This window comes from Phascolarctos cinereus, unplaced genomic scaffold, assembly GCF_003287225.1.
Source record: "Phascolarctos cinereus isolate Bilbo 61053 unplaced genomic scaffold, phaCin_HiC Scaffold_9;HRSCAF=440, whole genome shotgun sequence".
In the NCBI taxonomy this organism is placed as follows: Eukaryota; Metazoa; Chordata; class Mammalia; order Diprotodontia; family Phascolarctidae; genus Phascolarctos; species Phascolarctos cinereus.
Genome location: NW_027556402.1, coordinates 263,655,382 through 263,680,708, shown reverse-complemented (window position 1 = coordinate 263,680,708; position 25,327 = coordinate 263,655,382). Strand labels below are relative to the sequence as shown.

General features: G+C 55.0%; 1 protein-coding gene across 1 annotated transcript; it reads right to left on the bottom strand.

Annotated features, from left to right (window-relative positions):
- Positions 1–4,830: 4,830 nt before the first annotated feature.
- Positions 4,831–15,139, bottom strand: CTSD (cathepsin D). The gene is made up of 9 exons (XM_020970753.1): positions 14,925–15,139; positions 13,304–13,457; positions 11,735–11,858; positions 10,807–10,925; positions 9,132–9,364; positions 6,798–6,920; positions 6,436–6,580; positions 6,196–6,294; positions 4,831–5,716 (listed from the first exon to the last, which is right to left on the bottom strand). The coding sequence occupies exons 1-9, from the start codon at positions 14,999–15,001 to the stop codon at positions 5,594–5,596; spliced, it is 1,197 nt and encodes a 398-aa protein (XP_020826412.1). The 5' UTR covers positions 15,002–15,139; the 3' UTR covers positions 4,831–5,593.
- Between the last annotated feature and the right edge of the window lie 10,188 nt (positions 15,140–25,327).

Here is a 25,327-nt window from a genome sequence, read left to right as displayed (position 1 = left end):
GAGTGTGGCAGCAACCACAGCATTGGGTCAAAGCTCATAAGGGGAAATTCAGGAGGGATGAAGGTAAATTTTCATAGCAGGTGCCAAAAAATCAACTTGGCAAGCATAAGATGGGGGAACACAGGGAGAGACAGTAGCTGTTCTGCAAAGATCTGAAAACGAGTGAGCACTGTGCCCTGGCAGCCAAGAGAGGGCACACGGAGGTAATAGCCTCACTGTACTCCTTCATCAGCCCCCACCTGGAAGATTGCATTGTGAGAGAGGGGAGAAGGAGGAAGGGAGGGAGGAAGAAGGGAGGAAGGAAAGAAGGAAAGAAGGGAGGGAGGGGGAGGGAGGGGAAGGAAAGAAGGGAGAGAGGAAGGGAAGGAGGAGGGAGGGAGGGAGGAAGAAGAGAGGGAAGGAGGAAGGAAAGAAGGAAGAAAGGGAAAAAGGGAGGGAGGAAGGAAAGAAGGAAAAAAAGGGAGGAAGAGAGGGAGGAAGGAAAGAAGGAAAGAAGAGAAGGAGGAAGGGAGGAAGGAAAGAAGGGAGGGAGGAAGGAAAGAAGGAAGGAAAGGGGGAGCCAATTTGGTGGAGTAAGAGGTGAGTCTTTCTTGCCCTCCCCTATTAACCTCTGAAAGCCCAGAAGATATCACCCCAGGAAAAACCTGGAACAGCTGAACCAGAAGAAAGTTGGGGAGAAGCAGTGCAGTAGCCCAGGTAGCTTGAGGTATTAACAGGAAAGGACCCTCTTACCCTGGGGGAAGGGGAGCAGTAAGGAACAGGAGGCGCCCCAGCCAGCTAGCAGAAAGTCCCACCTCAGCATACCAGGAGGAGATCCTGAAGCCCAGAAGGTGGAGCAGGCAAACACCAACACCTGGACCCTCAGTACCTCAATGAGGGCAGGGGAACTGGTGGAAACCAGCTCAGAAAACCACCAGGTGCCTTGGCACTCTGCAGCAACCACTCTCCCACTGCCTCAGCAAAACTAAGGGAAGCAGCGCTCCAAGGCTCCCAGGTGGATAAATACCCTACAACATCCATCTGAGAGGAGCTGAAGAAAGCAAAAGGAAGGAAAGGCGAGGGTGAGCAGGAAATCTCCAGGGCGCACACTACCCAATCCTACTCCTAGAGTTCCAGTTTTGCTGTTTCCAGCCCAACACCAGGTAAGCTGCTAGAATCCTACAGCCTCCAACTGCCAACATTGGAGGCCCCAGCACACAAAGGCATCAACCAGGCCCTAGGCTCCCAACACAAGAAACTCGGGTCAGTGCCCTCTGCTCCCCAGCAGGAGAGCCCAATCTCTTTAAAGGTAAGGAAATAAGCAAACACCATGAGCAAAAAGAAACATATGATAGATTCTTATTATGGAAAGAGTGAAGAGCAAGGCAGAAATTCTGAAGAGAACAACATTGTCAACAAACCCACATCTGGAACCTCAAAAGGGAATATGAACTGGTCTGAAGCCCAAAAAGCCTTCTTAGAAGAACTCAAGAAGGATTTTAAAAATCAAATGAGAGAAGTAGAAGAAAAAATGGGAAAAGAAATGAGAGGTACGCAAGAGAGAGTCAATAGCTTGGAAAAAGAAGGACAAAAATACACTGAAGAAAACAAGTCCCTCAAAAATACAATTGGCCAAATGGGGAAGGAGATACAAAATCTAATAGAAGAAAACAATGCGTTAAAAATTAGAATTGAACAAATGGAAGCTAATGACTCTATGAGAGAGCAAGAATCAGCCAAACTAAAACAGAAGAATGAAAAAGTAGATGAAAACATAAAATACCTCATTGGTAAAACAACTAACCTGGAAAATAGATCCAGGAGAGACAATTTAAATATTATTGGTCTACCTGAAAATCATGATGAAAAAAAGAGACTGGACAGTATCTTTCAGGAAATCATAAAGGAAAACTGCCCTGAGGTCCTAGAACCAGAGGGTAAAATAGCCATAGAAAGAATCCACCAATCACCTCCTGAAAGAGATCCCAAATTGAAAACACCAAGGAATATAGTAGCCAAATTCCAAAATTACCAGATCAAAGAGAAAATACTGCAAACGGCCAGAAAGAAACAATTTAAATATCACAGTACCTTGCAGCTTCCACATTAAGAGACTGTAGTTCATGGAACATGATATTCCTTAAGGCAAAGGAGCTTGGATTGCAGCCAAGGCTCAACTACCCAGTGAAAATGAGCATGATCTTTCAGGGGAGGAGATGGATATTTAACAAAATAGGGGACTTCCAAACCTTCCTGATAAAAAGACCAGAGCTCAACAGAAAATTTGATCTTCAAATACAAGACTCAAGAGAGACATAAAAAGGAAAATGGGACAGAAAGATACAATGTGTTGTTAATAAGGGCAAACTGCTTACATCCCTACAAGGGAAGATGACACTTGTAACTCTTGAGAACTGTATTGTTATCACACCATGTTAAAGGGGTATACATAAAGGGGTGGGTATAAATTGACTTTGATGTAATGATGAAAAAAATCTAATCAAGTGGAATTAAATGGATCCAAGTAAGTGAATTAATCTGATCTAAGAAGATGTACTGAGAGAAAAGGAAAGGAGGAGGCAGACAAGGGTAAATTACATCACAGGAAAACACAAAATCCTATTACAGCAGAGGGAAAGAAGGGAGGGAGATGAGCATTGTTTGTACCTTACTCTTATCAGATTTGGCGCAAGAAGGGAATAGCATAATCAGTTAGGCATAGAAATCTTACATGCCCTACAGGCAGTAGGAGGGAAAAGGGGAAAGAAAAGGGAAGGAGTTAATAGAAGGGAGATGGGACTGAGGGAGGTAGTAGTAAAAAGCAAAACTTTAGTGAGGAGGGGAAAGGAGAGAGAAAAGCATAAACGGGGGCAGGGGAAGGAAATGGAGAGAAAGACACAGATAGTAATCATAATTGTGAATGTGATATATGAATGTAATGGAATACTATTGTGCTATAAGAAACGATGAGCAACAGACTTCAGATAAACCTGGAAAGACTTGTATGGTCTGATGCTGAGTGAAGTGAGCAGACCCTGGAGAATGTTGTGCACAGTAACAGCCATGTTGTGCGATGACTAACATTGATGGACTTAATCCTTCTCAGCAATACATCTTCAAAAGCCTCGTGATGGAAAATGCTATCCACATCCAAAGAAAAAACTATGGAGTTTGAATGCATATCAAAGCAGACTCTTTGCTACTTTTTTCCTCTATCGTGTTTTGTTCCTCCTATTAGTTCTAATTCTTACTTACATGACTAATGTGAAAATGTTTAATAGGAATGGATAGATAGATAGATAGATAGATAGATAGATAGATAGATAGATAGATAGCCTATATTACATTGTGTGCCATCTTGGGGAGGGAGGGAGGAAGGGAGGTGGAGAAAAATGTAAAACTCAAAAGCTTATGGAAGTGATTGTTGATAAATTAAAATAAATTAATAAAAAAAACTTTTAAAAGGAAGGAAAGAAGGGATGGAGGAAGGGAGGAGGGAGGGAGGGAAGAAGGAAAGAGAGGGAGGGAGGGAGGAAGGAAAAAAGGGAGGGAGAGAGGGAGGGAGGAAGAAAGGAAAGAAGAGAGGGAGTAAGGGAAGGAGGAGGGAGGGAGGAAGCATTTCTTATGTGTCCACATACCAGACACTGCTAAGCATTTTCCATCTCTCCTTTGACCCTCACAACCGCCTTAGGAGGGAGGTGCTACTATAATCCCTATTTTATAGTTGAGGGTGGACTGGATCATCCAGGGTCACAGCCAAGAGATGCTGCATCAGAACTCAGGTCTTCCTGACATGAGGTGATCCAGGATTAGTGGGTGGAATTTGCCAAGATACAAATGTTGGTACAACCATTGGCATGGATTTCCTCCCAGTAAGCTGTCCCAGCATGGAAGGGCCTCCAGAGCTGGTGGGAGCCGCCTTCCTGGAAGTCTCTGAATGGAGGTTGCTGTGAGGCGGGGCTGCTGGAGGCCTTTCCACCATCAGGTTCTGTGACAACCCAGGCCTTCCCCATGCCCTGAAGCATCTCCTATCCCTCGTGGGCGACTTGCCCTGCAGCGCCTCACTCTGTGGGACCGGACTCCCTTCACCTGTACGCCCCCCAGCTGGGGTGTGGGTCAGATAGGGTCTCACCCTTTGAAGGCCTAGAAGCCAGCGCTGTGCTGTCCCCCTCACGTCCTCCCTGGGAATGAGGATCAACCTCAGAAGCCTCCATCCTTCAAAGGCAACATCCGCAGGGCTGATGCCGGGCAACACCCGGGCAGCTCCTTTTAGCTGCCCGTCCAGGCTCCAGCAGAGGCCCGGGTTGGGTCTCATGGCCAGTGTCCCACACAGGGCCAGCTGTCTACACCCTCTGTTTAACCTACAGAATGCACACCTTTCCAGCCCCACCTTGCCCTCCATTCCTTTTGTGAAAGGCATAAGCAGAGCCCTAACGCAGGTCTCAGTGACAACAGAGGTCAAATGTCCCCCAGCTCACTCCCCCATCCTGTGTCTGTGCAGAATCTCAGCCCCTCTGCACCAGCTGTCCTGGGGCTCACAGCCCTCCCTCCCTAGCTGAGGCTCGTGACTCACCCAAGGTCATGCAGCAAGCTTCTGGGGGCAGGTCAAGGATTGCAGAACCCCCCACCCCCTTTCCCTTCTTCTCTCCCAGCCTCTCAGGCCTCAGTCACTGGGACAGACAGGAGGGTGCTGAAAGATGACAACGTGTCCAACTTCAAACACCTCCGCCACATGAGTCACCTCCCAGGGGTGATTTCTATCACCTCTCCTTCCTGCCTGAGTTTAGATGCCTTTCCCTCCTCATTCTCTCTTTCCCTCTCTGGCCCCACACAAACACACTGACACAGGGAAAAGGTCCCCCCAAAACTAGTATTTTTATTTCAACCATGTGCAATTACAGGAGTGAGAGAGATGCAGAGGGCTGGGGGAAGGGCTGGAGGTCCCAGCCTCACATCCAGAGCTGCCCCCTCCCCCCATCCCCAGGGCCTTGGGGCCCACCTGCTGCCCCAAGGCCCCAGACAGCATTTCAGCTCCCTCCCTGGAGTGGTTCAGAGTAGATTCTCAGGCAGGATGTGACCTCCTGATCTGGAGCCAGGGCTCTGGGCCCCCCAGTCCTCCCTGTGCTCAGGCCTGGGAGGCAGGGGACCATAGCAGACACCAGCTGATAAGGTTGTCCTCATACAAGGGGGCATGTGAGGCAAAGTGTGGCCCGAGGCCCTGCAGCCTGGAGGCCGGGGGGAGGCTTCTCCTCTCCCAGGGGCTAACCCAAGCCCCCCACTTCCTCTGCTTCCAACCTCTCTCCCCAAAAGCCTGAAGACACAGGCAGAAAGCTCTCAGCAGCAGCTCTGGTCCTTGTCTGTCTAGGAGTGTGTGGGGGTTGGGGGGCTGTGGGTGCAGAGTAGTGGGGGAGGGGGCAGTGGGACTCCAGGGGCCCTGGAAGTGGTGGATGGGCATCATGAGGGCTGGAGGGGACAGTGGCTTGTCTGGACCATATGCTCTCTACATTCTTCTGATAGAAAGCCCCCCACCCCAGTGGACAGGTGAGGTGGAGCATGAGCCAGGATGCTGGGCGATCAGCGGGACTTGGCGAAGCCCACGCGGTTGTTGTCCCGGTCAAAGACGGCGTAGTACTGGCCGATGAAGACATCGCCCAGGATCCAGAGGGGGCCCCCCGGCGGGGGGGATGTCCATGCCCATGAAGCCGCTCAGGCAGAGGGTTCGGCCAGCCTGGCTCACCTAGGGAGAAGGTCACGGGCCCATCAGCAGGGGGCCCCAGGCCGGCCAGACCCTCCAATCATCCTGGCTCCAGCTGGCTCTGGCTAGAGTTCCTGGTTAGACTGTAAGCTTCCCGAGGGCAGGGCCAGTCTTTCGTCTCTGTCCGAATCCCCAGCCTGGTCTCTGCCAAGGCCCCAGACACCAGCGGACGCCACCTTTGGCCTGCCGCCAGAACTTCCTTCCTCCCCCGGCCAGGAGGATGTCTGAGCTGGAGAGAGCCCTGGGGACCCCAATCCAGCCCTCTCCTTGGGGCCCTCTCCCTTCCCCTCTCCACTATGAGGCTTACAAGCCTCTCTCCTGCCAGCCAACCTTTCTGAAGAGCCAAGCCATCCCCTTAGCTTTTATTAAGCACCTACTGTGTGCTGTGCTGGCCCCCCACAAGAATGAGACAAAGCAGTTCACCGGCTTCAGCTCCCCCCACCCCCAACACGGCCACTGACCTTGAGGACGTATTGTTCTCCTGTGAGCTCAAAAGCCTTGTTCCCCAGCACAAAGGAGACAGATGGGAGGCTGGTCACCTTGTCACAGGGGAACATGTACTGTTGGGACAGAGTGGAGGCGGTCACGAGGCAGAACCCTCTTTTCTCAGGGTCCACCAACCCAGCTGCCCTCTGGGCCTCCAGGTTGCCCGTCCCTCCCCACCCCAGCTCGGCCGCCCTCTGGGCCGCCTGCCCTCTCACCTCCCCTTGGATCAGGGGCATGGCCCCCAGGGCTTTGTGCAGGCCTTTGATCTCTTCCACGGGGCCAGTGATGAGAGAGGTCCCCGAGTCCACAATGGCCTCACAGCCATCCTTGCACAGGGTCAGGTCGCTTTTCACCTTCACCCTGCAGAAAAGAGACATGCCTGGGCCCTCCTCTGCTCTGGAAGCACTGCAGGCTCTCTCCCCCCATGCCAACCTTGCTCCCAGGCTTCAGCAGGAACGGAATAACAGTGGGGAGGAGAGGAGCATCCCCGGCCCAGCCCACCGCGGGAGTGGCTCGGGAGGCATTGTGGGGGTGAGGGGCTCCCTCCCCGCCTTGCTGCCCCCGGCCCAGCACTCACGCGTCCATGTGCACTTGCCAATAGGCCTGTCGCGTGACGTTGAGGTACGTGAACTCCCCCTGATAATACCTGCTGTCGGTGCCCCCGAACATCAGCTCCCCCCCGGGCTGGGCAGCGGGGTCCCTGCACAAGGAACAGCAAGGAGCAGGCTTCAGACAGCAAGCATCCATTAGGACGGCCCACCCGTGTGGGTCTCTGGGATGCACGCTGGCAGGCAGGAGTCGCTGCCTGAGGCTCCCCGGGGCAGAGCTGGAAAGCCACTCTGTGCCTGTTGCGGGGGGAGGCCAGCTCCTAGCCCCACTCCACAGGGGCTGCCCCATGTCAACAGGCCCCCACACAGTCTCCAGACCACGCCTGTCCAACCACCCTCGACGATTGTTTCAGGTTGCCCAAAATCCTTTCATGTGCCCACGGGCAGCAGACAGAACAGGCCTGTTCCAGACTAACCCCAGCTCTAATTCAAAGATCTCACTTCCACAGATTCCAGCCGGTGGGAGGTGGGCCCCAGAGAGCCCCCTACAGGGCCTCCAACCAAGCAGAAAGGGGCCCAAAGCCCCCCACTTCTGAGCAGCCCAAAATGGGAAACTTTGGGTCGTGTGAGGAAAGGCCAAGAGGCCCTGGGATGTAAGTGAGGAGCAACGTGAAGACAGTACAGGGAGGAGCCGCCATCAGCCCATGGAAGAGAGTAGCAGACACACAATCACAGAACAGCAGGAAGGGCCATGGTGACAAAACAGCCCCCCCTCCCCTTCTGTCCTGGGGGAGGAAAAAGGCATGGAGAACACGGCAGCTGCGGCCTCTCCCCTCAGGTGCCCCTGAGACGGCAGGGCCCATCTCTTCACTACCCGAAGGAATTAGGGCAATGTAAGAGAGGAGGATTAATGGCAAGACTTCCCAATGACTTACAGTGTCATCCAGATGGGAGCCCAAGTATTAATTCCCTAAGGGGGGAAGAGATAGAGCAAGAGAGACAGGGGGAAAGAGAGAGGAGAGATGGGGGAGCTGGGAGGGAATGCTGAGCTAGGAAAGCAGGCAGGATTCGGGGAACCATGCTCACCCAGACGCCAACCACAGGAGGAAGGCCAAGGGGAAGGAGGGAGAGAGAGAGAGAGGGAGGGGGAGGAGGGTAGAGAGGGAGAGGGGGAGAAGGGGGAGGAGGAAGGAGAGAGGGGGAAGGGGGGAGAGGAAGGGGGAGAGGGAAGAAGGAGGGGGAAGGAGAGAGGAGGGGGGAGAGGGAGGAAGGAGGGAGGGGGAGGGGGAGGAGGAAGGACGGAGGGGGAGAGGAAGAGCGGGAGAGGGAAAGAAAGACAGACAGAGAGGGAACGCCCCGCGCTGTGGCTGCGGAAGCAGGCAGGGCCCAGGTGCTGCCCATGGAAGAAAGGCCAAGTGGCCAGAAGCAGCCAGTGCCTTGGCCAGGATGGTCCAAGCTGTTGCTGGCACATCTGGAGGGAGGGAGCTGGTGTTTCCAGGTAAAATAAAGCATTTCTTTAATGCCAGGTCTCAGGCCGCCAGAAGAACCTCATCCGCCACCCTGGGAGGACACCCCCATTTTACAGATAGAGAAACAGGCATATGAGGGTCCCAATTCACCCGGAGGTGAGGAGCCAGGACCCCCGGAAGCCAGGTCTCCAGCGGTCAGCTCCAGAGTTCCAGCCACAAGGCCAGGCTGCCAAGGACAGTAGGCATCTGCTTCAGGTGAAGGCAGACAACAGGATGCCCAGATGTGCCCCTCCCCATTCCGCTGCGACGTCTGGGAGCTCCCCGCAGCCTCAGCCCTGAGACCGCTGACCCAGGAGTCGGGAACACTGGTGTCCCCAGGGATAGACAAGCCTTCCACAGGCCTCCAGGAGCTCAGAGCTCAGACACCAGGGTCCCACAGGCCACCTGGACAGCCAGTGTCAGTGCAGGCCAGAGCAAAGAGAGAGCTTCTGAAGCAGGAGGGCTGGCCCTAAGGGGAGGGGCTAGGATGGATGAAGGGATGAGGTGGGGGGCACAGCCCACAAGGCCTCCCCACCCCTTCCCCCATCCTTCCCCCTTCTGCAAAGAGCTAATTCAATGACCAAGGAGGAAGGAGGAAAGGAAGCCCTGGGAGGACCCCCTCCAGCATGAGCCTTGATGGGCCAGGGAATGAAGAGGGGGCAGCGAGCAGGAGGACAGGTAGGCATGGGGAGAGAGGGGCCAGAGATGACGGCCTAGCCATGCCCGGCCTCTGGAGGGAGTCAGGAGAGAGGCCAGGGTGGTGGGGCAGCCGAGGCCCCCCACTGGAGGCGTCCCCTGGCTCTAGTCGTGACACTGACCCAGGCCAGACTGCCCGGCACAGGGTCTGCCCCTCACCTGTTCAGGTAGAAGGAAAACACATTCTTCTCCACCAGCTTCTGATTCATGAGGTTGTCAAAGACTGGCACGACAGCGTCCACAGAGATGCGGGGGAAAGCCATGCCCAGAATGCCATCAAACTTGGCAGCGATGAAGGTGATACCGGGCTGCTTGGTGGCTTCCCCAAAGGTCTGCTTCTTCACCTTCAGACTGCTGCTTTCCAAGCCTTCCCCATCCATGGAATAGGGGAGCTGTGGGGCAGAGGAACATGGACAGCCAAGTTCTCCCACCTGGGCCTCAGTCTCCTCGTCAGCAAATGGGTACCATCAGCCCCTCCCTGACTCTGCCCAGACAAAGAACGTTGCCAAGTCGGACAAGGGCCTGGCCACCCCACTGTGCCAGGGTGGACGGGGGAGCAGGTCTGCCCAGCTCCCCAGCAACAGAGAGCTGGGCCTCTGCTTGACCACCCAGGGTGACCTTGGGCAAGGAAGCGAATTCTCTCTTCTGACTCAATGCCCTGAGCTGCTGGTCACCGAGCCAGAGCCGAGAGGCATCAGCAGGGGCTGTGGTACCTTGAGCATCAGCCTCCTCATCTGTAAAGTGGGGAGAATGAGCCCTCCTCCAGTGCCTCCCTCTAAGAGCTGGGAGGAAAAGGGGGTGGGGGAGCCCCCAAAAGGGTCAGAGGCAGAAACCTGAGCCCCAAGACACAGGGAGCCAAGGGGCCAGTGTGGGATAAGACATGGAGAGAAGCATTTCCTGCATGTATGGGCCGGGGGCCAAGGCCCTCCATCAGGAGGAAGATGCATTCTGCCAGCCATGGCCTCCGACACCTGACATGTGGCTTACAGGAGCACCTCCTTCTACATATGGAGAAACTGAGGACAAGGTGGGGGGTCAAAGCCAGGTCACAGGCCCCAAATCCAGCCGGGGCCAAACTCCCGTCCAGCACTGACCCCTTCACAAGTCTCCATCCCAGGGTCAATGAAGGCTCATCCCTCCCTCTCTAACCTCAGCCCACCTGGGTGACTCCCTGGGAGCCTACTGATCCCTTCTCCTGAGACCAGAACAGCTGTGTTCCCTCCCACCCTGTGGGTGTGAGAACAGAAGGCAGCCAGTATCTTCCTCCTCATCCTCTGAGCCAGTCCCAGGCAAAGGAGTGATTACCACCTGACTGACCGGGCACATTCAAAGAGCTGGCTCAGTGGAAGTCCACAGATGGAGACGGCCGGGGGTCAGGCTGCCTCTCCCCTTCCCTAGTCCCTGACACAATCCAACCGGGGCAAAAGGGGAAACCAAGCCTCATGAGGCTGGGCCACCTGCTCTTCCGGCCCTCGTGGGGGCACAGGACAAACCCTCATTTTACAGGGGAGAAACAGAGGCCCAGACGCCCAGTGGGCTAGAAGGGACGGCAGCCCCAGAACCGAGATCGCCAAGGGTCACCTCTCAGACGACCCTGCCCCCGAGGCGGGTAGCTTTCCCCTAAGATCACGGTGCTTTCACCATCCCCTACCCCCAGTCTTCTCTGCTCCAAAGGTCCTTCCTGGGCCCCTGGAGAGAGTCTAACAGGGCCCCTCAATGTGCCTCCCCCACTGGGAGCTGGGCCAAGCCCCCTGTCCCCCAGGCCTAAGGCACAGCATCGACCCCTCCTCCCTCTCTGGCCCTGGGGCCTCACCCCCACCTGCCCCAGACTTACCGTGACCGTGTCCTCACTCAGGTAGCCTGAGAGACTACCTGAGCCGTAGCGGATGGCAAAGTCCGTCCCGTTCTTCACATAAGTGCTAGATTGTTTACCGTTGTATTTGCGGTGAACCCCTGCAGAGCAGGGGACAGAGAAGCCTTACTTTCTTACTAACGCCTCCTCCCCCTCCCATCCACAGGTGACCTCATGCCCTCAGCTGGGACAAAGCCCACCGACCAACCCCTCTCCTGTTGAGGGGGGCTGGAACAGATGAAGCCCGCTCCCCTTTGCCTCCTGGGGCTGGCGGTCTCCACACTGACTGCCCCAGGAGGAGGCCCGGAAGCTACCTCCCCGACAGACCACCTGGCACACGGCCGTGGGTCCAGGTAAGAGGTGAGGCCTGGGGAGTCAGGAACAAGTTCACCGGGAACCCTGCTCTCCCCCAGGGCAGGGAGTCCTCCCCCAAGAACAGGCCTAGTCAGGGCCAGGGAGGGCGGGCCCGGAAGTCAACCTCCTCCAGCTGGAGGCCAGAGAGGCCACCCCCAGTCCCCCAGTCCTGCCAGAGGAGAGGCAGGGCCAGGCAGAGCTGGAGGGAGACGGCATCCTGCCCAGGAGGCCAGGCTAGGCCAAAGGCCCAGGTCCCTCTCCTCGGCTTTGCAGCCAGGGCCAAGCCTGGCCTCCTAACTGCCCTGTCCCAAGCCCGGGGCAGCACCTGTGACCTGGATGCCCCTGGGAGGGGGGGGTTCCACTGTGCAGGGCCAGGGCCACAGCAGCAGACTGGCAGCTCCCGAGGGCAGGGCCTGGGGCGGCTCCTCTTCACTCTTCCTAGACCCCAACTAGCCTCGAGGGTTCTCTGGATAAACATTCTCTCTGGGGGCTGGCCCTCAGAACCAGCCGGGCCTGGGCAGGGATGGGGAGCTAAGCGTCAGGTGTGGGTACTCACAGCAGGCAAGGTCCCACAGGCTGCAGCGGATGGACGGCACCCACAGATTGGCAGAACCCGTGTCAAAGAGGACCATGAACTGCTGGGGTGGGGTTCCAATGCCGATAGCTCCGTAGTACTGAGCCTGAAGGTCGGGGGAGGGGAGAACCGAATCAGAGCCTCGGGGAGAACCAGAGGCTCCCCCAGACTTCCTGGGGGGGCAGGGGAGAAGGAAGCATGTCCTGGGGTCTGACAGAAGGAGAAGCTGGAGCTAAAGCAGCAAGGTCTCCTGAGAGGGAGGAAAGAGGGGGGGAAGGGGGGAGGGAAAAGAGGGGAAGGAGGGAGGGGGAGGGAAAAGGGGGAAGGAGGGAAGGGGGAGGGAAAAGGGGGAAGGAAGGAGGGGAAGGGAAAGGGGAAGGGGGAGGAAAGAGGGAAGGAGGGAAGGAGGGGGAAAAGGGGGGTAGGGGAGGGGGTGGGAAAAGGGGGGAAGGGAGAGGGAAAAGGGGGAAAGGGGGAGGGAGGAGAGGGGGGAAGAAAGGAGAGAGGAAGAGAGGGAGGAAAAGAGAAAGGGAGGGAAGGGGGAAAGAGGGAAGGAGCAGAGGAGGGAGGCATGACCCTCATCAAAGAAGGAAGTGGTGATAATGACCCCAATACACAGATGGGAATGTTAAGACCGCAGGGTGAAGTGAAAGCATCACAGATTCAGAGCTGGCATTGCCCCTGGAGTGCAATCCTTTAATTTACAGATGAGGAGCCAAGGCCCAGAGGTGAGGGGACTTGTACAGGGCCACATAGTTCATGAGAGTCCAAGGCAGGTGTCCGCCCTTCAAGCCCAGCACTCTACCCACTGCACCACCAAGCGGCCTCTAAGTCCCATACTGGACAACACGACCTCCAACCCTCCTGCCTCTAGGGCTTCAGGTCTAGGCACCCAGACAAGGCAAGAGGAGGGCACAGTGGGAAAGGAGAGAGCCCCAAGCCAGAGACCTCCACTGCCCTTGGGCACCTCACTTGCCCCTTTGGGACTCAGTTTCCCCATCTGTCAAGCCCAGTGAGTCAGCTAGTGGGGAAGGAGGTTGGCTGGCTGCGCGCAAAGGGCTGCCCGTGCTGTCCAGTCCAGCTGAAGGAGGCCCCTCTGGGCCAAGAGGCAATGGGCAGCCCCCCAGGATGGACGTCCTCCTGGCCGCAGCCTGGTGGCTGAGTCATGGAGCACGTGGAGGGGATGGGGGATGACACCCAGGCACCTCAGCAGCTGATCTAAGCACGTGCCTGCACGACCCACGAGGGCCAAGGGGGGGCCCTCCCCCCTTTCCCCCTGAGGCCCCTGTGCTGTGCTACCGACTCTCCTGGGGCACTGCCACTGGTCTTCTGCAGGCAGCTGGGCGGCCCGGGGGCGCCTGGTCAGGAAGACCCTGGGGAGTCACTGAAACGCTGCCTGCCTCAGCCTCCTCCCAAGTCAAACGAGTAACAGCAGCCGCCTCCCAGGGCTGTTGTGGGGATCCCGCTCACTAGCGGCTGGGAGCCCAGCCTCCGCTTCCCCCCTGCCCACCCCAGGGGAGGACAGCTGGGGAGGTCACAGTCTCTACTCACATCCATGTAATTTTTGAGGATCTCTGGGATGGGGCCTCCAGTGATGGGAAGGCTCCCCAGCGCATACTTCGAGAGGGGTGCACTGGCCAGCTCCACAGGGCCGCCTGCCTCCCTCAAGGTCTGGCGGATGGACTTGAATTTGTGCAGGGGGATTCTTGGGGAAAAGGGAGGGAGGCCTGGTTAGACCAAGTCCTAGGCCCCTTCCCTGCACGCTCCCCCAGGGCCCAGCCACGGCCCCACCCCTAACAGTGAACTTGGGCAACATGACCTTGGCAGCCTGGAAGGAGGCTGCCTTCCCCACTGGCCACTCCCTGGGGCTCCGAGAAGGAAGGGGAATCAGGCCCCAAGGCCACTGCCCCACCATCAGGCTGCATTCCTGGGATGCAGAGCACCCCTCAGGGTCACCAGGCTGGGACTCGGGCCAAGGAAGTCCCCGCACTCCCACCCTGGCCTTTTCCAGACAGCAGCTCAGACCAGAAGTCTGGAAGTGGTTCCCAAGCCCTGGCCTCCCCACCTGCTCAGGCCCCTGCCCTGGGACGAGGATGCCCAGCCCACCTGCCCCAGGAACAGGTAGGTGGAAGAGCCTTCTCACTGGGGCCATGGGGGGTGAGGAGCCTTAGCTAGGGCAAGCCCCTCCTCCCACCCACAGGACAAAGAGGGGCAGCTGCTCAGAGTGGGACGACTGAGGCTCAAAAAGCAGGCGAGGCTGGTCTCCCAGGCCTCAGGCCTCAGTTTCCCCACAGGAAGCCCACTTCCAGCTCTGGCGCTCCATGGCCTTGGGCAGCCTTCCCAAGGCACCCTGTGTGCAGGGCCTCCCTGAGAGCAGTCCAGGAGGTGGGCAGGGCCAGCTTCTCCCCATTTTATAAGGGAAGAGGAGGAGGCTCTGTACCAGGCAGGGGTAAGCCTGAGGTCACCCAACGGATCACAACAGAGCCTGGGAGGCCACAAAGGCTGGCTGCCTCCTTCCACAGAGGGAGCAAATGACGGGCTGAGTCAAGTAGGGAGTGGGGGGGCCCAACCTGCTCCTAGGGAACGAGCATTTATTAGGTACCCACGGGTGCTGGGCACTTAGCGCTTTACAGAAACCCTTGGACGGGCCTCAGAGAGAAAGGGAGGCCACAAGGGCTGCCTGCCAGCAAGGGCGGGCACATGATCTGTGCCAGGGTTGCCCAGATAATTGTCTGGGGTGGGAACTGGCCTGCCCTGCCCCGCCCAGGCTAGCCCCGGCTCACACTCCATGGGACAGAGAAGGAAACTGAGGCCCAAAGAGAGAAGGGAGGAACTGGGCTAAAGTGTCCCAAGGCCCCCCCCCAGCTGGGCCACCTCTCCCACCCCAGCAGGGGCTCAACTGGCCCCCTGCACTCTGCAGAGTGGGGGGGCTATAAATGACTTCTGTGGGCCCCCCCTTTCTGGTGAACCCTCCCCTCTATCAGAGGCCTGGGGATGAAGGAGGGGCCTGCAGCAGGAGGCGGGGGAGTCCAGAGCTGACCCTCCTTAGTCTCCAAGCCTGGGTCTGGGTCCGAGGGGGCGCACAGAACAGCCCCTGCCCAGCCCCTGGGTCGGAGGGGGCACGCAGAGCTGTCCCTCCCTAGTCTCTAAGCCCTGTCCGAGTGGCGCTCACCTGATGAGGGCGCTGGCGGGCGCCAGGAGGGCGCACAGCAGAAGGGCACGCAGGAGGCACAGCCTGGAGGGCTGCATGGCTGCGGCGGCGGGGCTGGGGGCGCGGGGGCTGCTGCAGCTGGGACCGCGGCTGGCCGGCGATGACGGAGCAGTCCCGGACTCAGCTTCTGGGTCAGCGGATGCCCGGATAGGTTTCGGCAGTCACGTGCCCGCCGAGCCAACCTTAACCCGAGCGCGCCGGGCGGGGCTAGCGGAAAGGGCAGGTCCGGAGGCGGGGCCAGAGACAGACACACATATACACACACACACATATATATATATATATATATATATATATATATATATATATATATATATATATATATATACACTCACGCACGCACGCGCACACGCAGGTGCAGCGAGGGTTGCACACGGGCCCCGCTTCCATGTATGCACGTACACGGACCCGTGCACACTAGCACACCCATGCAGGAAAGACTCCCCGACCCCACAGGAAGCCGCGCTGGGCACCTACCCCACATCCGGGGTTCTGAGTCCCCCCACTCCCCCATCCCCCTGCCGTCCTCCCTCCCTGAGGGAGGGGCCGTAGTAGGTGTTTAACCCTGGGTCTGGAGGGACAGGAGGCTGCAGCTTCCCTTTGGGGGTTCACGGGGGGAGCCAGGGAGAGGGCTCCTGGGGGCCGCCGGGTCAGTTACGGGGTCACCCTGCCCTTGGCTCGGGGAGCCTTCTTCCTGGTCGTGTGCCCCAGGCAGCTCGGGGATCTGCTCCCACACTCTGCCCCCTCAGGCAGCTCGGGGATCCGCCCTAATACTACCCCCCCCACACACACTGTGGTGGGTTTCTGCAAACCCACAGCATCGGAGGAGGCTGGGGTGGGGCAGGGCCAGAAGTGACATTCTGGGCCGGCTGAGTCATCCCCTCAGCACAGTAATTGACACAGGGAACAATTGAAATTGGGCAGATATTTTATAGCCATTATTATCTCATCCACTGGAGCCTTGCGGCCAGCCAGGAAGCTGGGCCTGAGAATTCCACAGGTCTTGTGATTCCTGGTTTATGGCTGAGGACACTGGGGCTCATAAAGTTCCAAGCCCAGGTCAACTCCAGTGCTGTCCGAGGTGGATAGGGCATCAGGAACGGCCCAGCCATCAAACGAGATCCCTTTTGTAAAGCCTGACATACAGTAGGCGCTCCATAAAGGTTGGCCGGCCTCATTATTCCCCAGCCTTTTTGGAGGATCTGCTTCATGCCAGGCACTGACCTACCTCCAGGAGCCCACAGACTACTGCATATAGGGAGATGCTGAAGAGATGAACAATCATTTGTCTGGGTTAGTTTTCAGATAAGAAGCTAAGGGCCAGAAAAGTGACGGGATTGGCCAGGGCAATGGCCAAGCCCCTGGATCCACTCTACTGACCCTAGCCCTGGGCCTTTGGGAAAGAGTCTGCCTGGATCGAGTCAGGGGATGGGATTGAAAGCCAGGTTCTGCAGGCAGATCTTAGAAAAACCTGGAAACCTGGAAAGACTTACATGAACTGATGGAAAGTGAAGTGAGCAGAACCAGGAGACCATAGTACCTGGTAACAGCAACATTGTTACAGTGATAGACTGGGAATGACTTAGCTCTTCTCAGTGATACAATGATCTAAGACAACTCCAAAAGACATGCTGGAAAATGCTGTCCACATCCAGAGAAAGAACTATGGAGTCTGAATGCAGATAGAGGATGAGTGTTTTCTCTCTTTTTTCTTTCTCATGGTTTTTCCCTTTTGTTCTGATTCTTCTTGCACGACATGACTAATGTGAAAATATGTTTAACATGATTGTACATGTAGAGCCTACATCAGATAGCATGACTTCTTGGGGAGGGCAGCGGGGAGGGAGGGAGGAAAAAAAATTGAAATTCAAAATCTTATAAAAGTGAGTGTTGAAAACTATCTTTATGTGTAATTGGAAAAAAAGAAAATACTCTTTACCAAAAAAAGAAAAGAAAGCAAGCCAGGTTCTGCTTATAAAGGGGCTTTCCTGGGCCTGTTTCCTCCTTTGAAAAAGAAGGGCTTTGGATGAGATCTTTGCTCACCGACTTTATGGTCTCCAGACCCTTTATCCTCTTTAAGATTAGAATAAGTTAGGCAGTTGTCAAGAACCCCAGAGCTCTTGTTTATGTGGCTTCTAGCTCTGGGTGGCTGGCATGTTAGGAATTTGAACTGATGCATTTAAAAAGTATTTGTTTATTCTTTTAAAAATAACAATAATAAACCAATACATTTAAAAATATTTATGTATTGATTCTTTAAAAACAATAACAATAAAACATTTAAAATAGTTATTCTTTTTAAAATAACAAGGAACTGATATGTTTTAAAATATTTATTTCAAAATAATGAGTTGATGTATTTTAAAGATATTTATTAATTCTTTTCAAAATAATGAGCTGATACATTTTAAAATATTCATTTCAAAATAATGAGCTGATATATCTAAAGATATTTATTAATTCTTTTTCAAATAATAATAAGCTGATATATTTTAAGATATTTATTAATTCTTTAAAATATACATAAAGAACAGATAGATACATTTAAAAATAACAAACCAATACACTTTATTTTATTTTTTTGGTGAGGTAATTAGGGTTAAATGACTTGTCCAGCATCACACAGTTAGTGTTAAGTGTCCAAGGTCAGATTTGAACTCAGGTCCTCCTGACTCCAAAGCCAGAGCTCTATCCACTGAGCCACCTAGCTGCCCCTATCAATACTTTAAAGACATTTATTAATTCTTCTTGAAATAACAATAATAAACATATTTCAAAATTCTTCTTTAGTAATTATAGTGAATTCTTTCTTAGAAGTTCTTTAAAAAGAATAATCAACCCATTTCATGCTAATGTTGCTAATGGAATATACTTTTATGAAAAATGCCCCCAGAGTGCAGTGGGCCTCCCCTGAGTTTGGGTCTCTTTGCCATGATGTTTGGGTCTTGCTCAGTAGGAGATGGCTGGGGGCCCGTGGCTCTGCTGCATTCTGTCTAGGCTGTTGGGATGGGTCGTTCTAGATGGAGTCACGGATGCCCATGGGCTTCCTACAGATGTGTGGTGGGAAGAGGAAGGAGCATTTTAAGAGGCAAATAGGGCCATGGTATTATTATAGAAAGAGTGAGCTGGAGGAGCCCCTGAGAGGGTCTCTAGGACCACGCTCTCTGAGAGCCATCAGCCTAGATGGTCTCTGGGGTTCCTTCCAGCCCAGAGGCTCTGATTACCTTTCTGATGCCTCCCAGCTAGCAGGCGCTGTGCCAGGGGGAGACACGACAGAACGTCCTTGCCCTCCTGGACCTTAACAGTCTGCCCCAATCAGGGATATGGGCACAGTGCTGTGTCCATCTGAACAGACAAGTACAAATCTGACCAGTGGCTTCCTTCCGATCAGCCCTAGGAGGCAGCTAAGTGCAAGGGGGTGAGGCCCATTCTACAGATGAGGAAACTGAGGCTGAAGAGACTGGCCCAGGGTCAGGCAGCTAACAAGTGATGGTACCAGGACACCACCTTTGTCTGAGTCACTTGACTCCAAGGGAAGACTGAACGTTTTCCAGGGTAGCAGGGCACCGAGCTGAGCCAAACCGCAGAGGACTTCCTGGATGCCACTGATTTCAGGTGGCTTGGCAGCTACATATAGAGGTCTCCCCCACCCCAACTTAGGACATGGCAGAGTAGGGAGGAGCAGGAGAAATACCTTTAAGGGCACCTTGGAGCAGTTTCAGACAAAATCCCACAGAAGCCACTGCCTGGCCAGGGAGTGACAGGGGCAGATGGATAAGCCTGGCACAGGTGACCATCAAAAGGGGAGAGGTGGGGAGAGGGGCCAGATTACACAGCACAAAGTCCTGCAGCTCTCTGTGGGCTCTGGGCATAAGCTGGTCCTCGCTGGAAAGGCCCAGGGTGAGGAGAAGCCTGCCCAGGAAGGGGCAGCAGGGGCAGGAGTCTGATCCAAGCCCCCCTTGCCACGCCTGGCTCTGTGGGACACAATGACCTCCCTCTAGTGAAACGGGCACCAGCCTGGCCCAGGATGCAGGCTGGGGTGGCCAAAAGACTTGCTGGGTGGTATGCCCAAAGAGCTCCCTTTCTGCCCAGTGCTTCCTACAGCCTCTAGCCTCCCTTCCCAATCCCCCTCCAGCCCGGGCTCATGTGAGCTCCCTGAAGGCAGGGCCAGGCCTCGATTTGAACCAGGGGTCCCCTTCCCACAGCCAGCCCTGACATCTTCTAGACACTTACTACTTGCTTGGTGAATTCAGCCCCATTTACCCCCCAAAGGGGAAGATACCTGGAGAATGCAAAGGCCATTTCTCCGAATCTAACTTCCCTTTTTTCCTAAAGGGAAGAAAACCAGAGGAAGATAATACTTGTGAAACTGAAGAAGGTTTTTCTTATGCAGGAAAGAAAAAAAACAAAAGTGTGCGCAGGAACTGTCCAGCCTGTGCTGAATAGACCACCAAGTAATGGATGGGAGAGTTTATCTACCGTTTAAACCAGGGAAGCTAAGGAATTTTGGGGGAAAGGTGAGTTAGTGAGTCAGTGAGCCCCATCCCCAAGTGGCGGTAGTGGAGAATTCCACGTGTCCAAGTTCTGGCCCTTTGTACACCAAGCGGAAGGCATTCCTGGTGATAAGCAATGCAGACTTCAAGGCTCGAGCACAGACAATGAGATCAGGAGATCTCTCCCAAAGCACATGTTCCCAGAGCCCCATAACCAAAGCTAGGGGAGTCTCTGGAGATAAGGATCAGCAAACAGGCCTGTACCCAACAGTCAGGAAAGTCTTTAAAGATAAGATGTCTCTTGAAGGTCCATAAACCACCAAGTGGTTTGAGGCCCAGCTTCCAGCTGGGTTTACTCTTGGCCACTGCAAAGGCCTGCTGGCGTGTTAAGCCACTCTGTGTCCTAGTTAGTACAACCAGGCCTCATTCAGTTCTTGTCGGTGACCTGGATAATCGGGGAGCTCAGGCAAGTCAAGGTAATTAGTGCACTCATTTGCAGATGCTCTCGTCTCTCGTAGACCACCAAGGTGCTCCCGAGCAGCTGACCCTTAGGCCTTTGGCGCTGGAAGGCAAGCTAGCTGTGGGGCTTTGGCCAAGTCCGCTTCCCTCTTTGGGTCTTAGTGTGCTCATCTACAAAATGATGGGGCAGCGTTGGGCCCGGAGTCAGGAAGGCCTGAATTCAAATCCGGCCTCCGACGCTTCCTGGCTATGTGATCCTGAGCAAGTCACTTTACGCAGTTTGCCTCAGTTTCCTCATCTGGAAAAGGAGATGGAGAAGGAAATGGCAAACCATTCCAGTATCTCTGCCAAAGAAACCCCAAATGGGGGCATGAAGAGTCAGACATAGGAGGTGGGGTGTGGATAAATAATATAGGAATGCACAATAATGCCCTCCTGGGGGAGCTGTGGACAGGTCCAGTCATTCTGGAAAAGCAATTTGGAACTCTGCCCCTAAAGCCATTAACTGCCTAAGCCTGGCCCCAGCCACGTCAATACTGGCTCTGGTCGTCCGAGAGGTCAGGGAAATGAGGAAAGCCACTCGGTTCTGAGGGTGCCCAAGCATTGAACCAGTTATGGTATAAGGAGGTGGCTGGGCGGTAAGAAAGGAAGCAGAGACTCCTGGGACATTTTCTCCAGCCCGATGCAGAGGGGAGGACTCAGAAGAGAGAGAACACTGTCCACGGTGCCAGCAAGATGGTAACATCAGCTGAGCTCAGCCTGCTGCCTTGGCCTCGTCCGATTGGGCCGCCTCCTCCTTCCAGAGATGATGATGGGCTCAGAGGACTGAAGGAGATGCCGTGGCCAAGGGCAGGAATGTGTTGGCATTGATATCAAAGATTTCATTTTCCATCTTCATCTTGGGCAGAGAGATGTAATAGGAGAGAAAATCAATTCGTGTTTATTGAAAAAAATAGAAGTAAACAGGAAAAGGAAAAAATGTCAAGGACTTTCTCTGTGCCAGGCACTAGGCTTAGGACTAGCTTTACAAAGGACTAGCTCCCTGGCCTCAGGGAGCTTACAGTCCAGCTGGGAGCCTGTGCATCTAGGGCAGCTGGGGCTGGGAGGTTCACTGTGTTCTGGAAAGGAAAGGAGTGACGTGTGGGGCAGCCTGGAAGCAAACGGTCCCATCCCTTCTAGAAGGATGGCAAAGTGTCTTTGATCCTGGCACCGGGAGTGAGCTTTGTTTTGGAGCAGAGGCTTCAGGGCCAGGTTGGCCCTAAGCCAGCAGGACATGGCTTCAAGTTCCATCCTGGCCGTGAGAGCCTGCACCCGGCCCACTCCATAAGACTGCAACAGCAAGTGAGGTGTCTGTTTGCTTGTATTGGAGAGAGCTTCCTCATCTGAGAGTTCTGTCCCAAGGATACCAGGGACTTCTGAGCCCACCCTGGGGGAGCTGGACAGTGTGTGTGCAAAGAGTAGGAGGGATGGTACTATGGTCGCCTCCTCCCAGGGCAGCTGCAAGAAAACACTTTGGGGAAGTGGGTGAGAAATTCGACCCAATGAGTGTTTGCCAAGGGTCTGCTGGGTGCCAGGCTTTGTGCTGAAGCTGCGGGGACCTTAGCACAAGACCTTACAAGGACACAGGCTTCCAGGGAGAGAGGATTGCCCAGGAGAGGTCCCAGGACTGGGCAAGGGTCCCGCCTTCTGCCCAGGGGGATGTCCACTGGCTCCAGGGGATGGGAAGCTGCTTGAGGACAGGGCTTGCCTCTTCTGGTGACTCAGTTACTCCAATGCCTTGCCTGCAAGGCACCCAAAATTCGGGCTGGTTAGGCTGATTGGATTAGGCCCTGAAGGTGGCCCAGGAGAAGGCATGGACAAGCCACCCAGGCTTCTGATGCTTGTCAGGGCCACTGTCCTGGGCTCTGCCCAGGGCCTGGGCTTCTGTTTGTCCTCTGGCCCTCAAGGGTGCTGGGCAGGCCAGATGGCTGGGGGTAGGGGGAGGCACAGCTTTTCTCTCTTCTGGTACCACCCTGGCTGCTCTGAGATCCACAGAGGCAAGTGGAGCAGCCTTAGGTAGACAAACAGGCAGGTGGGGGCGGAGGTGTCCCCAGCCCCATTCTTGGAAGGCCAAGGCTCCCTCCATCCAGAGGCTAATCCCGTGTCTTTGCATTCAGGAGGGGGAGGGGGCTTCTTGGACCCTGTTTCCAGGTTCTAGAGCTGGGGGAAAGGGCCAAGAGGGAAGAGGAGCTTCTTCCCACCCTTGACTTTGGGGCTCAGCCCTATTTTTTCCCCTCTGTTCACAAAGGCTGCCTTGGGACTATCCCTGCCCAAGGCCTCCCTGGCTCCTTCCCTCCCTCTCTCCCTCCCCCTCCCCACACACGGAGGCTGGACTAGGCCAGGGTCCCTAAGCCCCAGGAGCAGCTCTGACCTTGGACAGGATACACCTGTGAAGGCCAGGTTCAGCCACAGGGCGTCTGTCTGCTGGGACTCGTCCAGGTCAAAGCTGGGATTCAAACCAACATCTCCTGATTTCAAGTCCACAGCCCTCCCACTGCAACATGGAAAATGGGAAGGATGACCTGTCACACAAAGGTCAGGCAGCACGCTGGGAGAGCAAAGACTGTCTGGTCCCTGGATCTCCTAACAGCAATCCCCCCCAATGTCCATGGACCTGATGCTTCCAAAAGCTCTTATCTGGTTTCTTTGCCATAGACCAATGAGATTCTCCCAGCTAGCTCCATTTTACAGGAAGGGAAACTGAGGCATAGAGCCAGGCAGTCATTTTAATCAACAAACATTTATTGAGCGCATATGATGTGCTAGACGCTATGCTAAGCACCAGGGACACAGGAAAAAGGGCAAAAGATGGCCCTTGCCCTCAGGGAGCTTACAATCAAGTAACAAGCAAGTGAGCCTGTGCCAACAAGGTTTAGATGCAAGAAACAGGAAATAATTACAGGAAGGAAGAGGCCGGAATTCAGATGGGCTGGGAAAGGCTTCCTGAAGAAGGCGAGATTGAAGTGGAGACTGACAGGAGGCTCCTGCAGAGCCTTGCAGTCATGGTGAACCCCAGGGTCACTGACAAAGCCAGGACCGGAAGGAAGAGCCCATAAACCCAACGCCGCCCGATCCTCATCTCTCCACCTGTAAAATGGGTTGAACGATGCTCATGCGGAAGCTGCTAAGGACAGCAATTCAGGAAATTCTGACAGATTTTCCATCCCACGACATTTATGAAGATCTTGCTGTGTGCTGAGCTCTGTGCTCAGGGATATAGCACCTGCCTGCCCTCTCGAGGGGTGTGTTCTGCTGGGGAAACAGCTACCAGGCTCTCAGATGGGCATGTAAACAGATACATGGAGGAGCCAGGAGGGCTTCCTGCAGGAGGAGGCACAAAAGGTCAAGGCTGCAGAAAGAAGAGAGGGGGGAAGGGAGGGAGGAAGGAAGAAGAGGGAGAGGAAGGAAGGAAGGAAGGAAGGAAGGAAGGAAGGAAGGAAGGAAGGAAGGAAGGAAGGAAGGAGGAAGGGAGGGAGGGAGAGGAGGAAACAAGCCTTTATTAAGCATGGACTTTGTGCCAGGCACTGTGCTAGGGGCTGTACAAACACAAGCCAAAAGGGGGCAGTCCCCATCCCCAGGAAGCTTTTCTTCTGAAGGTGGAAAACGCCCCATAGAAGGGCTTGGCCAAGCTGGGCCAGGGATGAAGGGCCAGGGCTCAGCCCCAAGTTTGAGGTTCAGGAGGTCAGGAATAGGCCCTGGGGGATGGAGGCAGGCCAGCTCAGGTTTCTTCACAAAATGGCGGCTTGAAGAAGCCCCCAGGGCTGGTGTGCTGGGCGCTTTGCACCCTGGCAGAGGGACAGTCTGGGTCAGGCCAGTCCCAAGGATGAGAGGAGTCGAGGCCTGAGTCTGAGGTCCCAGAGGGAAGAAATGATCAAGGAATTCAGGGGGCAACAGAAGGCTGCTCCTCCCTGAGAATATCTGGATTCTCTCTGAAGGTGCCAGCATCTAGGTTCCAAGGGCAGGAGATCAGAGAGGGCTGAGAAGATGGTTGGCAGTGAGGCCATGCTGCCGGGACTGGGTGCCCCTGCCCTGCTGTTCAGAGGCCACCGAGCTGCAGGGATCCCTGAGATCTGCCCTGATCCAGACTCTCATGTTACAGCTGAGGAAGGAAGTGGAGGCCCAGAGGCTGTCTCTGTGGCTTCAGACCAGGCTTCTTCTTTCTTACCAGACCCTGGTGAGGCCTTTCATTGAGGGGGGGCACATTTTCTCCAGCACAAGTGGGGACGATGACCTAAAAGTGCTCCTCCATTTGTGAATGAGCTCCTGTGAATGAGCAGGCTCAGGAAAGTGGGGATGCTGCCTACTTGGGGGCCCGGCCAGAGGGTGACCTTCCCACCCCGCTACCCCTCTCCTGCTCCCTTGTTTCCTGGCATTGAGATGCTGAGTCACCCCAGGCCTCGTGACTGTCTCCTGCTTTCCCCTGCTGAGTCATGCTGGCTAAGGGCCTGGGACAAAAGCCAGCCACGGGAGGCCCAGGAGGGTCTGGGACCATGGCCCAAGGACTCAGGGAGGGGAGAGACCCTGGGAAGCACGGACTTCCCCAGTACTGGAGGAGAATTCACAGGACAAGAAATGCCCCAGCCTGGGAGGGGTCCCTCAGGGGTCACGGGCTCTCGGGTTTGACCAGCCCTTCAGATAAGTCCTCAAAACTGTTAGGGAAAAGTAAAAACAAAAAACAACAGCAAAACTGTCAGGGAGCTGGTGGGGGAGGTGGCAAAGGGGAGGCGACCTGGTCTTGTGGGAACTATTGTTCCCACTTTACAGAGGGGCAAATGAGGCCCAGAAGGTTCAAGGGCTTCCCATCGTCTCACAGCTAAAAGGGTGGGATTTCAAATCACTCCAAGGCCATCGCCCGTTCCCTACCCTAGGAAGGGAGATGTGATAGAAGGGAGTTACTTCTGCAGAAGTCAAGAAAAGCCACCCTCAGACACTTGACTCCTCACTTTTGCCTCAGTTTCCTCAATTGTAAAATGGGGATAATAACAGGAGCTCCCTCGGTGTTATTGTAAAGAGCAGATGAGATAATGTCTGTAAAGGGCAGAGCAGAGTAGGCCCCAGCTAAATGCAGATCTCTGGTGCCTAACACCATCCCTGGCACATAGTAGGTGTTTAATAAATGTTGTTTGGTTGAGAACTAGGGCCCAGACTAGGCAGCCCTTGTGGAGCCTGCAGCAAAGGGATGGGGGTGCTCTCACTCCCCTTCATTTTCTCTTTGCTTTAGGGCATTAGGCTTGGGCAATCCTGAGGGCCGCCAAGGGTGAAAAGGAGAGCTTGGGGGGTGAGGGGAGAGCGGAAGGGGCCCAGCCGTCTTGGAGTGGGACAGGGGGAGGAAGGGGGTCCCGTGCTCTAGCTGCTATGCCAGGAATGTCCTCC

Coding starts and splice junctions, on each gene's coding strand:
- CTSD (XM_020970753.1), bottom strand. CDS start 15,001: ATGCAGCCCTCCAGGCTGTGCCTCCTGCGTGCCCTTCTGCTGTGCGCC. Junction 13,458..14,924: donor CCCGCCAGCGCCCTCATCAG/GTGAGCGCCACT, acceptor CTTTTCCCCAAG/AATCCCCCTGCACAAATTCA. Junction 9,365..10,806: donor TGAGTGAGGACACGGTCACG/GTAAGTCTGGGG, acceptor TCTGCCCCACAG/CTCCCCTATTCCATGGATGG.